At 41.6% G+C, this 14,807-nt stretch overlaps 1 protein-coding gene across 1 annotated transcript in view; it reads right to left on the bottom strand.

Moving 5' to 3' along the window:
* Positions 1 to 482: 482 nt before the first annotated feature.
* The window catches only part of LOC121651890, a 35,495-nt gene continuing 21,170 nt past the window's right edge, over positions 483 to 14,807 (bottom strand). The window contains exons 2-10 of the mRNA XM_042004346.1: positions 10,737 to 10,947; positions 9,080 to 9,134; positions 8,751 to 8,841; positions 8,465 to 8,613; positions 8,171 to 8,398; positions 7,577 to 7,741; positions 6,998 to 7,159; positions 4,996 to 5,130; positions 483 to 2,159 (exon numbers count right to left, since the gene is read on the bottom strand). Of these exons, the coding sequence (XP_041860280.1) occupies positions 1,647 to 2,159; positions 4,996 to 5,130; positions 6,998 to 7,159; positions 7,577 to 7,741; positions 8,171 to 8,398; positions 8,465 to 8,613; positions 8,751 to 8,841; positions 9,080 to 9,134; positions 10,737 to 10,867 (1,629 nt within the window). The 5' untranslated portion in view covers positions 10,868 to 10,947 and the 3' untranslated portion in view covers positions 483 to 1,646. The remainder of the gene's footprint in view (positions 2,160 to 4,995; positions 5,131 to 6,997; positions 7,160 to 7,576; positions 7,742 to 8,170; positions 8,399 to 8,464; positions 8,614 to 8,750; positions 8,842 to 9,079; positions 9,135 to 10,736; positions 10,948 to 14,807) is intronic.

Here is a 14,807-nt window from a genome sequence, read left to right as displayed (position 1 = left end):
GTTTGTATCCCTCGTCCACTCTTGTCTTTATGCCCATCTATTCAGTCCCACGTGTTTTTTCTTCCTGTGTTCTTTCCTCTTTTATAGTTCCCCAAAGTTACATGGGAAAGATGTTGTTTGTAATGGAAGAGAACTCAGAATGGAGGCTGGAGACGAGATTGGAGAGAAGGAGAGGGCAACTTTCCAAAGGACACTCAATGGTATTTTTTATGCACAGCTCTTTATTTTCTTTGGAGTCCAAACCTTCTGTTACTATTTCAACCACCAGACTCAAGTCTGGTGAGCTATGAGGCGCTCTGGCTTTGACTTGAATCCAGAAACCGAATCAGAACTGAGCTTGGATACACCCTTCATGATACACTAATACACAATTAAGCCCTGCAGCTGTCCAGTGCAAGATTACAATGGTCATAAAATTAGATGTTTACATCTCTCCAGAAGATATGAGATATCAGCTGCACAGAATGAGTAATCCTGTATTGTTTAGGAAATTCTTTCACTTCCTTTTTTTTTCTTTTTGTAAATATATTTCTGTCATTTATCCCTAATACAGTTAAGATCTCATATTGTGAAACATCACTCTGGGGAAATTCTTACACAAGCCACTCACTGCCCCTGACCTGATCATTTCACCTTGCATGACTCTGCTAAATATGTGTGTGTGAGTGGGGGTGTGTTGGGGTGTGTCAACATGCCTCTGGCTACAGATGTTTGTCAAATCTGAGTGCAGATTTCTGCCTTCTGTTTTAATTTAAGTCAATATTTTATGTTTGAGGAAAAGTCATTTTTCATGGCCATGATTACTGTTACTGAGAACTACTAATGAGCTTGGGACACATTGATGAACATTTGTGAAATGAAGATGATTACCTTCATTTACTAATGTGTTTGAGCAGGCCTGCAAATTATAGACCTATGTTTGAACAAAGCACCACAACGCTGTCTGCCAGGCAACAGGTCAGTGAAAACCTGTTTCATGTTTGTTTAGAGAAAGCGAAGCGTCACAAAAATCTGTGACATATATGTGCTTATGTTTCTTAAGGTACCCAATGGTGAGGCAGGTATTTGTACTGGTACCTCATACTCCTTAAATATCCATTTTCATTGCTACTTTAGTCTATTTTCATATCTATCTTTATGTGAGTTTGCACAAAGCATGCACATTTCTTTTTTTTATTTCTTTCTTTCTTTATTTATTGATAGTGTGTGTGTTTTTGTTTTTCTCAGGGTGTGAGTTTCACCACATACTCTTAAGAGTACAGTGTTCATATAAAAATATAGATATTATGGAAAATGATGCACAAACAGGTGAATATGGCCAGTAACACAGAACACTGAAGATGTATATTTCAGGTTTTTTTCTTTTTTTTTGTAGCTGTTTTTATCTTCGTTTTTTTTTGTTTTTGTTCAAATGTATTTAGTCCATATTTTGGGCTGGACTAGGCTTAGCCTGGTTCTGAAATACAGACCAATAAAAGGAAGTCTGAACCTGGATTAAGACCCTGTTTGTACCTGATGTCAACACAAAATGAATCCTCACGTTGACTGAATATAGAGGGCCCGCCTTGTGTCTATGTACATCAACCTGCTGGCCAGCGAACAGGAAGAGCCCGGTGGATTCTGGGCTCTCTCTGCCTACCAGTGTGCTACAGGCCAGTGACATACATCTCCATCCCATCATTGAATGTGAAGATCGTGGTAGTGCTGGAGCTATTGGCCCCTTGTTTAACATCGCTGATAGTCTCATAGAAGTTTTCCCCACCAGGGAGGCTTTTAGCTGGAGTGGCGGTGGGTCCTGAGCCTTGAGGTGCAGCCGGTGCTGCCTGCTGCTGGGGTGTCTGCTTCTTTCTCTTCAGAGTGGCACTACTCCCACCTGTGTTGTTAATGGGTCCCCCTTGCTCACGTTTCCGGTGGGTGTCGATACAAGCATAAGCAGGATCTGATTCGACCACCGAAGAAGACCAGGATCTGTCTCCTACTGGCTCGTAGCAGGGCTCCTCCTGGGAGCGTGCCTGGCCCTGGACACCTCTGCCACGGCCTCGAGAACTCTGGTTTCCTCTCTCCCCACCAAAGGAACGTGGGAGGGTCTTTGCTCCATTGTGCTCCATTGGAGGCTTCTTTTTCTGGGTTTTACATACGATAGAGTAAGTGTCTGCAATCTGAGAACACAAACACAGGAGGAGAGCAGAGTATGAGGTCAGTTAATGAGTTTTTATCATTGAACTACAGTCCATCTCTATGCTGCAGTAGGGATGGCAGCCCCTGTTGCTTCATTTCACTGCCTTGTTTATATCAGGGAATGTTTACAACCACCACAAATTTTTCTTTGAGAACTATTGTATGCATATGGTTTGAGTGTGTTTATGCACTGCAGTTTGCATGTGCTGACAGAGCTTGCTCTGTGCTGTAAACTGACCTGTTTTGACCAGAAAGGATAAGACAGAATAAACTATGTTATCAGTCGAGTTGAGTTCTAGGCTGAGGCAAAGTTAGCTTTGCTGTGGACGAACCTGTTAAAATTTCACCACAACTGGTTTTGGCAACGGAACAGGGTATGTGTAAAGGATCTGCACAACAGTCAACTTGCTGGAAAAAAAAAGTTTGGTGTTCACAAATGGACTTTGCTCACTACTCGTTTGCTTTGAATGAGGAACGCATACGTGTGTTTGGAGCTAAATGCACTTCAGGTGTACGAATGTGTCGCCTCATTCATAAACACAGAATTCTGTATGTGGGTGCTTACAGTGTTATCTAGGACTCACAACTGAAAAGCATTTGTGAAGTCTTATGAGGAATTCTGATGAACCAGTGCTGTGACCTCTGGCATTTCTATGTCAAAATTCCACATATGGAGCACAAGAGCAGAGGATTGTGGGGCATGGTCATGTTTACATTCCGTGTTCACACCCCTACCAGCGGCTCTGCTCTACTGGCCCTGAGAAACACTAGCTATGCAAACTCTCTCCGTCCTACACGCACACCCACACACAGATTAACCTTATTTTCAATCTACTCCAGCAAAAGCAAAGAAATAATTGATAAGACTTTATTTTTGTATGTGCTCACTTTGCATTGTATGTCACACATCGGTTATGCACGGGAAAGGTAATTAAAGAACAAACCACTCAGACTTCCTTTGTGAATATCTCTAACCCGTTCTTTTTCTCCTGTCATGGACTGATCACACACACCCTGCCCCCCAACAAATCTCTTGTGTGACCTTTTTGGATAAACAAAAACCCTGGCGTATGCTGTAAGTGTGAGTGTGTGTGCAACTAAATGTGTGTGTGCACACAGAAAGCGCAGCTCTGTGCAGCAGAGGAAGGAAGTCACAAGATGATGGGGATTTCAAAACTGAGCTACAGCTGTTAAGGAAGCCTGCCATTGTATGTTTTTCTTCTCTCCCCGCTCACCGTTTATTAAGTTGTTAGTTTTTCCGCTTATGCCAAGGCTTCAATATGTAACACTTTCTGCATACACTGATTGCCAGTAGGAACAGAGAAGAATGCACTATTCGTGCATCTGTTTGTGATCAACTTTTTAAGTTGCAAATAATGCCCTATTTTCCAAACAGTTTTCTAACAGTTGACATTCATCTGGTGAGACATGCTTTATGCAACGTGATTGGCTCGGGAGGGCACGCCTCCTAGCCACGAAGGGAGTGGAGCAGAAGGAGAGGGCGCCAGCAGAGAGGAGGAGATTCAGTTGGGAATGGAAACTCAACACCTTTTGAAGGCTTCAACTGACAAACTCCAGAGTATAGGGGCATTTTAGGGCAACAACAAACTCCCAAACCGAAAAGCACAACAACCAAAAAGAGAGGGGGGGGGTAATAAAAACAGAAAAAATAGGAGAAAAGCTTAAAAGAAGAAAAATAAACTTAGAACGAATGGAGAATTTAGTCAAGGCCAGTTGCTCTGTACCAGTCTGATGTGCAGGGGAGGAGTTTAACTGGCTCTGAACTGTAGAGACTTAACCCCTTAATCTCTACATGCAGCAACTAAATTCTTTTTTTCGACATTGGCCCAGAAACATTAAGGAATATAATGTCAAGAAACTTAACAGCAGCTTAAAACTAGTCAGCACTGATTTTCTGCTACTTTAAAATGTCTATTGGTACATACTTATTTCCCAACTAGAATTATCTTATATGTAAGCAAAAAGTAGCAGAATAAAAAAAAACAAAACAAAAGTTTCACTTCTGTGTCAAGATTCAGAATTAGATATTAGCTGAGGTGAGTGAATGAGGAAGATTATGAAAAAGAGAAGTGAATACTAAAATTAGACAGTGGTCTATTTCAGGGACAACTGTCCTACTCAGACTGGCTGCCCCCGACCCCCAGGCATGACAAAAGTTCTTTAAACTGTTTATAGCTCTTTCAGTATGTTACACTGGCTACAGCAGAGTGCAAATACTGAGAGGGGATCGTGTGTGGAGATGTGGGGGTGGAGTTGCTACATGTGGAGGCGCATATGGGAGAGTATGTGACATGATTAGCGAGTGCAGACTCCCCTCCCCTCGCTCACCACCAGATATGCTCTACCATATATAGGTCAGTTTGTAGCCCACATCCCAGTCAGGGCTATCAGGTAAAACAGCAAACCTTTAACCAACAACTCCACGTTTGCTGGGCGATGATTAATATTAGGCAGCAGGTGATACTGATGGCTGATCTGTCTGGATGTACACTGGAAACAGACAGATGAATGGGAGTAGGGGGGATTGGGGTCAAGGTTCAAGCAGGCGGTGGGGGGTGCTGGATCTATCTAACGTTACCTCTTTCTGTAAGCAGAAACCTTGTATGACAGCCAGGTCACGAGGCAGCAGCTTTACGAAGGCGTGCCCAATCAAATGACTGCCTCCATCGGTAAACAAAGCAGTAATCAGATACTTTTTCATGTATCTGCCTGCTTGGCGTCTTTTCTGGCACCCCCAGTTATAGTTTTTCTACCACCAGCTACCATCAAACAAATGCACAAATACAACCAACCTACCTCCTTTGCAGTTGGGGGTGATGGGTGCCCCTGTCCGTTCTCTCCACGGAGAGGAGGTGGGTGCAAGGTGATAATGTCATCATCCTCTGGAGGCTTCCAGATATACTGCTCCCCATTGCCCATGAACACGGCTTCCTGAAAAAAATAACAATATTATAAGAAGTTCAGGTAAGTATTTTAATTATGGTGTGATCTGTTAGTGCAAAAATAACAGCTTGTAAAAGGGGGTGATTCAGCACCTGCTACACTCTGTTTGTTTCTCATTTTTTCTTTTGTAAAACAGGTGACAATAATGCACAGTGTGGATGAATCATGCATGTGTGTGTGCACCTGCAAGAAACAGGGAGTGCAGTTTTGAAGGTCACTGACCTGCACTACGGAGTCTGTGTCAGAGCTTTCACTACATTTGTTCAGCATTGTTAAAGCCTCTATTATTAGACAAACATGTGGCTTTTTGTCCCTTTGTTTTGCTCTTAAATGTAGCTTTGATGTAAAGATCCAAATAAATGAATCCATACAAATATCACAAATATTTATTTTAAAATAGACCCTGCATAATTTTAAAAACAAAAAATAATTACTAGATGGCTTACGTTGTTATAGTGCCAAAAAGTACTGCTTAGAATTCACATTTTCAGACAGGTCTTTAGTTTCTTCATGCTCTGTGACCAACTGTTCCACCCAGTTTTATGCAAATCTGCTCAGTCAAAGATATCCCACTGATAGACATGTAGCCCCACAGACGCACAGACAATGCAGGCCAAATATGACCTCCATTGAACTCTGCTTTGCAAAAGTTTGCAAGTTAAAGCTATATGTACTGAATATAACATTAAAATATGCAAATATTATCATTAATACTTTGCTGTACATTTTTGGCTTATTTAAATCTTGGATGGAGCAAAAGAATATTAGACAAGAAACTGCTCCTGCAATCTATTTTTAAACTCCTGGTGATCGAGACCAATTAGTAACCACTTAGAACACACAAACTGCTGTGTGCATATGTGACTGATGATGATTAAACTTTTATATGTTCTTCCTGTGCAGTGAGAGTGAGTAATAATAGCTGCTGCAGAGTAAATGGCTTCAATATGTGGACAATATTTATCCTCGCTCTGGCTGTCGACTACCTGTTAGCTGTTTCTAGATAGACTTGATGATATATTCAACAGGAACACACATACACATATATGAAAAACACACAACCAGAGGCACACACGGGCAGCTGGGCAGTCTGCCAAGCTCTTACATAATCCATCCTTCGACTCTTTACTCTAATATTGCGCTGCGCTGCACAGTGCAAAGAGGTGGATGAGACACAAACATGCACACACATGCACACACACACACACACACACACACACACACACACACACACACACACACACACACACACACACACACACACACACACACACAATCAAGGATTTAGCATGCACAGATTAAAGTGCAGGTCAGCAACTTAGGCTGGCTTCAGCAGCAAAGACGGAATTATTTAAACAACCTTATCAATCTCTTTAAAAAGACAAGGGCTCCAGTTTTATGCTTTGCCAAAACACAAACATACAAGGGAAGTGTGTGCCAGCCAAGCCACAGAAAATGCTGATCACCTCACCATCAAATCATTCTCCCTCTAGCTCTGATTCTGACCTACTTTTATGCTAATGTAACTATGTGCTATGTGTGGCTGATAAATTCTGTTCTCTTAGTGAATAAAACTTTCAAGTATAAGACATAACTATGAAAACAGGATATTTGAGGCCAGCGAGCTAGTAAACTGTATAGATGATCTTTTTGTTTGAAGCATTTATGCAGACTGTGGGCATGCTTAGATATAACTAAATAACACTGAATCAGTTTTCTCGGTAGAACATAAACATTCTGTTTATTTGTGGACAGCTTCCTCTAGTGGTAAACAGACAGACATGCAGTTGTAAAATGCAGCTGATCGAGTAATATGTGACAAGTTAGGCTATAACAGAGTATCTGATGGCTGTACCTTTGGGAAGGAGTGCAGGTGAAATGGCTCCAGTGGTTTGCGTGGAAACTCCTGACTGCGGTGCAGTGGAGGAGGACCAGCAGAGGGTGAATCACTCACGCTCGATTGGCTGTCTGACTGGCTGTCAGCTCCGTTATTCTCCTTCCTGTTTAACTTGTCAACCTGGAGGTTTTATATCATGATTGAAGATGTTTTACTTGAAGCTACCAGGCAAAGATCACAGCAAAGAAAAGAACTCAGAATATAGTTATTTTAATTTTTGATGTATATTAAAGGAGTATTAGGGCTGCAATTTGGACAGCTAAAGTTAACATTAGTTATAATTTGCAAAAAAAAAAAAAAAAAATACAAAAAACAAACAAAAGAAAAAGATTTTTGTGTATTTTGCAAGATTGGAAACTACTGGAAATTATTTATATATATTTCTATCAACATCTACAAATATGCTAATTACATCTAATGTCACCAAATGAACCACTGCATATCATATCAATCAAAACTCCCTGCTTTTTTCAACAACACTTCTTTCATTTCAAGATAGTAATTGAATAGCTTAGTAAACAAAATGTGCATGTATACCTTTCTAAACTTCCGTATGGAAGCATACTCAGCTGCGGATGAATCTTGAATGGCCAGGGAGTTGACAGAGGACAGAGGGGACCTGTTTGCCCCACTTGCCCCATTACTTCTTCCTGTCATTGTTCCACTGATGGTGCCATTCCCCCTGCCATTCCCTCTGACATCCTGGTAGTAATGAAGACAACATGAAAATGTGGCATTTTAAATGAATTGTCACCTCGTCTCCAACAAATTACAGTCCCCAATTCAAAAGACCAAAAATCACTAATGCAAAGCATTTAGAAGGAGCACCAGTCAATATCACTTAACACTACTACTACACCCCTTGCATGAATGACCTATAAACAAGCCAATTATGAATGCCAGCTCCACAAAATAAATATAGAGCCTATACACTAAATGGTTGCACATACGTGGTATTATTTGCAGAACTTTTTTGTGTTTCTACTTTCTTTTCTTCCCAACAGGTTGGGAAACGTGGGTTTACCTGGCTTACTAGCTGGACACCTCACTGAATAGTTTTAAGACTGATAGAGACAATTAAGTTCTACTCCAAATAGATTCTGTAAATGTATTTTGAGTGTGTGTACGTACGTTCCCATGCCCGTTTCCATTACGAGCTCCATTAGTATGACCTGGGGGGCTTTGGGCTGCTCTGACTGTAGCCGGAGTGTTGGCCGATGTTGTAGGTGGTGCAGAGAGGACCTTGGGGCCTGCATCACCTTCCCGGACACCAACGCTTTCATATAAACCATCATCCGGGTAATGGGTAGGGGTGGGGTTATTGCGCAGGCCAACTTCAGTGTAGGTATGGTCTCTAGCCTCCCCACCACCACCACCCCCTCCTCCCCCTCCTCCTCCTCCTCCCCCTCCTCCTCCATCTCCTCCTGCATCCCCTCCTCCTCCCTGGCCCGATTCCTGTGTACTGGTGGGAATCTGAGGGAGCTGGCGTCCATGGGAGGGTCTCAGGTCTGTCTGGGAGCGCCGACTGTGAAGGAGCAGGAGGTCCATACTGGCTGGGCGGCTTTTACTAACAGCTGCACAGATATAGACAGGAAGAGGAGGATGAGGAGGAGGCGTAAGAAAGTGTTGGAGGGGACATGACTGATAAAGTGTAACAGCTCAGAGTAGTCTATTATTTATTATCACATAGGAGCCGTTAGTCACCACTTACAGTTTCCATTGCAGGGAAAGCGATTGATCTCATGCAGCCTGGTGTCAGATTTACTCATGGAGTTTAGTTTTGGATGCCGAAGCGTACCCTGCTGTCACACACACACACACACACACACACACACACACACACACACACACACACACACACACACACACACACACACACACACACACACAGACTTATTAATGGATGTATAAAACATGCAAACACATGCATGTGCATCTGTGTACACAAACAGCTTAGTAGGAGACGGGCAGAAGTAGCCTGAGACAGGAAAGGAGGCAGAAAGAGAAGGTAAGAGACAGTAAAATGAAAGCATGTCTCACCATATTTACTGATGTCCCTTTCTCTCCGGCTGGGGGGTGCTTGCTCTTGCTTTTTCTGACAACATCAAAGTGAGGAAGGTCAACGAAAGCCAGTGGACAAAAAGAGAAAATGCACACACGCATAGCAGATAGATACTATCATCGTTCAACTTTGGTTAGGGCAGAAAAGTCCTTGGCTGATAACAAAAGCCCAGTCAAACAGTGAATGGAGCGTGACTCAGGTTTTTGCCAAAGCGAAGATGACCTTCAGTGCTTTTTCTCAAGATAAACCTAAGAAAACTCACAATTATTCTGTTGCAGTTTACTGCATGCTGTTTCCCTCTGGTTTGAGCCTTGTGAAACAAATGTATCTAGATAAGTGTTATGCATCAACTGTGGATCCCTGGAGGTGGCTGTAGCTACAGGAAACAGTTGATATGGTGCATGAGCAACAAGATGAAGCAAAAAAGTCAAAAGATGTTTAGCCCAGATGTGGATGTGAGAAATGCTCTACACCCCAATCTCTTTTCTCTTGCTTTAGAGGGTGAGGATCTTCTGTGCTGCAAAACACAATGTGGCATTAAATAGCATCTCTAGCATGCAAACAGGTGCAGAAGCACAGTGTCATCTTATTATGCAATTAGCTTGAATGATTGTGTCAGATCCATTCTACTGGAGCAAGATATTATCTCCTCCAGCAAGATGGACTTCATTTGTACAAACATATGGCCATTTTACCCCAAGGGGACCGTAAGAAGGTGAAAAGAGCTCCCCTGGAGATTTTTATAATGATATGACATGGGGAGAGGTTCTGGGTAAAAATGAGATGAAGACTCAAAGTCAGAGAATGGCTATAGTTATTTTACAATTTTTAGACTTGGATCACAGAAAGGATATATAAACTGGAATCCCTGAAATTCTGAGAATATATATTGCAGTAGTGTATTTTTTTAATCAATAGAAGGAAATCAATAGAGGAAGGATTGGTATTTGTACATGACAAAGTGGATTTGGACCAGCAAATGACTGATAACCCGGCAACATCCAGCGGGGAGCTTAAACACTATATTATTCTTTAGATTGGAACAGCAGTGTGGTTTTATTTCTATGACATAAGCTGGTTTGACATTTCTCTACATCCTTATCTGTGTATCCCATGGCAACAAAGCTACAGCACAGCCTGTGATTGGTCCCTGAGGGTTCTGAAAAAAATAAAAAAATACATAGGCTGTTCCATTGCTCTCTCTTCTGGCTCACAGTCTGATCCTCTTTAAACCGTGGGGTGTCCTATTATTTTTGCCTGCTGCTTGAGTTTGCTTGAGATGATGACGTGAGGCTGTTCTGACGCTGGCCTGCCTCCTCCTCAATGTCCTGTAAGCATCATTTCATTTGATTTGACACTCACAGCCATTAACATTCATTACTGCCACTCTGCTCAGAGCAAAGGATAAAAGAGACAGAGGACGGACAGAGGGAGCTGCAAGAAGGGAGGAGAGGAGTTCAGAAGAAGTGGAGACACATAAAAGAAGGAGTGGATGATGAGAGGGATCTGGGAGGGCAGGGAAAGCTCTTGGCAGATATGATAAAACTCTGACTGTCTTTTCTCTCTCTACTTGCTTTTTAAAGTTTCATTCTGCACCCTACTTTTTACCCACTACAAGTCATGTGACAGTCTTACCTTTGGCAGCCTACGCAGACAAGGACAATAAGGATGGTGACCACAAAGGCGGAGGCTGCTGCAATGGCTCCGAGGAGCAGCAGGTTTTGGTAGGTAGGATTCCCTGAAGTTGTTCCTCCGCTGCCGTCCATGACACCCAATGCGTCTTTCTCACTCCCTCGCTTTCACTTAAGCTCCAGCACTGCAACTTAGACCGTGTAATCAGGAAAACCTGTGAAGACGCACGGCAGAATAAAAAAAAACAAAAACAGAAAGAGGTGCAACATATGAGCAATATGCAAGATAAGAAGAAACTGAAAAAAAATGTTGCATGGATCTTAGTGTGTGTGTGCTTGGTTTGCCTCTGGCTTTTTGTCACTGTCTCTTTCTGTCATATCAGTTTCTATTTTTGACTCACTCAAACAATACACAGAAAACAGGACACCTTATAAGGCAGCAGGTATGAGCATGCCAAAAGCAGTTAATGATCACACTCTTTTTCTTTGCTTTTGAAAAAAGATCAGATGATGCAGTAATATTCCTTTGAGAAGCCAGATAGATTCTTGTGTTAGTTTAATGGGTAAAACTAATTGAATTCTCAGAAGTAGTGATGGTAGGACTAGACTTGCAGCTGCTATACGTCAAGTGTGAGCAGGACGCTGCAGAAGAGGCTCAAACACTGACAACAAGATTTTAAATTTTTCAAATAGTGGTACATAATGTAGTAATTCTTGCACTACACACAGGGAAGCCTCTTCGGTTCTAGTCTTTTTTTAGCTCTGTGTCACACAGGGGTATACAACCGAGAACAACCAAATTTCAACAAACATACACACTTCTCATCAATGTCAGACAAGATAAACTCTGAAGAGATTTGCATGCTGTTCCTACATTATTGGATTACTCTATATTGACATCTGACATAAAGAAAAACTTTGGAGGTTTCTACTCATTTTGTGTCTACATAAATCACTACCAGTGTATCTGTAGAACATTCACTTGTTTCAGAATTTGGTAAAGTAAGGATTCTCACAGGACACAAACTTCCCCTGAAGCAGGTTTGCTCTGCAGTTCAATCTACTTCTTATTCCAATGTTTCTCCAGAGGTGGTGCAACTCCTTACATTTACTCAGCTGTGCTAACAAGCCGTCATTAATCCCGCAGCCCACTGTGATCACGGTGTCTGAGCTTTGCTAAACACACATGAAGCCAAATAGAACAAAACCTGAGCAATTGAGCTGTGGACATGATGGAGAAAAACAGAACAATTCAGTGTGAAACAACATGCATAGTAATTTAGCATCTATAGTTTTTTTAAATTTTGCAAAGAAAGAGATGAGAGCTAGTTGTCAATTCAACCCTTTTCCTCAGAGTTGAGTGTATATGTGATGGAATGCTGCTTGGCAGACTATTGATTATTGTTTGTCAACCACGTACTTTAACTATAAGGACATCCAAGGTATGAATATGAAACACACTAATATGCTGTTGTATATTTCCAGCAGTTTATTATAGCAAACTTTGATATTTTGGTTCAATATTCATTAGCAAATATCTACATGACTGCTAAACTAAATTTCAAAACATGAATAATATCAGATTTAGTCTTTCGTGTGCAGCAGCATTACCCCTGATGTTTATGAGCATGTTAGAAAAAGTGCTTTTCAAACTAGAAAAATGCTTTTTCCATCTCTAAGCTATTAGTTTTGAAACAGGGATTTTAAAATCTAAAACAAACCATTAAAACTTAATTGTGTTTGTGTTTAGAGAGAAGGCCTCACAATATCAGAAATGACAAGTTCACAAATACATGAGCTCTAGTTACAGAAACTTAAGGAACAATATAAAAAAAACAACTAATTTCCAGTTGTGTGTGTAGGTATGAGTTTGATTTAATTTTTGTATTTATAAATGCACACACACAGAAACTTGATTCAGTGTTTATGTAGTTTAGAAAGTGTTAAAAATGTTAGAATTAACCAAATCAAAGTCAATCACTGAGGGCAAAGATTAAAAAAATAACTGTATTTTTGCACTGTGAAGTTCAGATATTTTCCCTTTTTTTACATACAGAACCAGCCAAAAGTTTGGACACACTTTCCCATTAAATCCAATGGGATATATTCAAACCAAGTTTGCCGGAGTCTAGATAAAAGCTAAGATATAAGATGGGTTTCATGAATCATATACGTTTCTACTTTAAAAAGCTGGTGCAAAAAGCTTCTGCAGTATAGAAACTTAAATGTCACCTACACAGAAAATCTGTTGAGTTTCTAGATCCAACTTAGCTTATAATTCCTTGTTTATCAGCAAGGATATTTTGAGCAGTTGTGAATACCTGGTCGCGCTGCTCCACAGTTCCCAGAGGCACAACAACACACAGACATGAGCTGCATATTCTGTGCTAGAAGCAGAGACAACAGCAGAAATGTGGTTAAAGAATTCAATTAGAGAAAAACTGAACTGACAAAGCAAGCAATGTGCAGAAGCAGGTCATGGGAAGTTATATATAAGTGTATGTATTGTGTTTGTGGGTGAGAGGTTGGGGAAAATGCCACCACAGGATCTGGCTCTGGCTTTCTATTTCTTGGAGATAAAACTGCAATTTTTTTTATGTCCTCTCTTCTCTCTCTCTTTTTTAGTCCTTCTCCCTCCCTCTTCCCCCTGATCTCCTCTCCCTTCACGTCTGTCTGCCTGACCCTGCAGATATGTGAGGCGATGCACGGCGAATGAATTAGCAGAGCAGAGGCCTCAGACAGCCCTTTTTGGAACAGACAGACAGGCAAAGCACATCACAGCGGAGAGAAGAAAAACAAGAGGAAGGTGGTGAATGAAAGGGAGGGGTAAGGGAGAGGTGATCAGACACAGGAGCCAGGGAGTGGGATGAAAGGGGAAAAAAGGTAGGAGAGGACGCAAGAAAACAGGGGAGGACAGAAAAAGAGAGGCAGCATACTTCAAACATGAAGGGAAGGGTGGTGGGGGGGTAAACAGTGGGGGAGGGAGGAAAGACAGTGATGAGGCTTGGAAGACAGTGGGAGAAAAAGCGGGGAAGCCTTGAGAGAACATGAGATGAGCCCAGGGAGGAGAACAGAGCAAGGAGGAAAAAAAAGGAGAGGAGGCAATGAGAAGGAGGTCAGCAGCGGTCGGTATCTGTCTGCATTTTCTCAAACCCCCTCTGAAATATTCAGCGGAGAAATACATAAAAGGGGCAAATTTCTGAATTCTGCCAATGAATACGAGGCAAGATGGGAGCACACGTCTGGCTGCATACTTAACAGTGTGCGAGGCTCACAAGTGGTGAACAAGACGAAGGTTAAGGAGAAGCATACTCTGCCCCGACGCCCCTGCAGGACGCTCATCAGTGACACAAAGTTAGGATGCAAGAATGTTGATTTCAGCATCTGTCTTTATTTCATGAGATTATGGGTAAAATGATGACAGCTATAATAACAGCGTATTGAGAATGATGACAATGGCACAAGTTGATGTCTGCTGCTGGGGATCGTGATAAAGATATCAGCCATGATGAAGACGAAGGGTGCAGTTGCTAATACTGATGGTAATGATGGTGATAATGAGGTCAAAGTAAGTGTTGCAAAGGCACACTGAGGGGCGGATGCAAGCAGCAGAAGAAAGCAGGATGCAGCAGTGCAGCACAACCACAGGGTGGAAGGTTTCCTCTGAGATCAAGGCACAAACAAAAAGCACACTTGCACACATACAGCAGCATTTTGTTGTTGCACATTTAACAGCTATATTTTCTGCTACACAATCACTTTGCAAAGCAAACCTCAGATGTACATGTGGGGTGACTGCTACTGAAAGACTCTACACTCGTGTTTTCTGCCCAGCTAAAGCTAATTATAGATTCTACTCTCAGCTGCTTAAAATAGACTGTTGGCTTGAAAATCTAATTTTTTTATGTGAAAGAAAATTGTTTTTTGAGACAAGCAGAGACTTACTGTATGTTCACGCTGTTCAGATCTTGGCTTTAACAAAAGGAGCGTTGTCATCATAATCTAACAAAGTTGTCATATTTAGTGACCTAAAAATGGCATCATTTTTCTGGTATGATGATTCAACAGATCCTTA

The sequence above is a fragment of the Melanotaenia boesemani genome, chromosome 13, assembly GCF_017639745.1.
Source record: "Melanotaenia boesemani isolate fMelBoe1 chromosome 13, fMelBoe1.pri, whole genome shotgun sequence".
In the NCBI taxonomy this organism is placed as follows: Eukaryota; Metazoa; Chordata; class Actinopteri; order Atheriniformes; family Melanotaeniidae; genus Melanotaenia; species Melanotaenia boesemani.
This window is presented reverse-complemented; position numbering and strand designations above follow the sequence as displayed.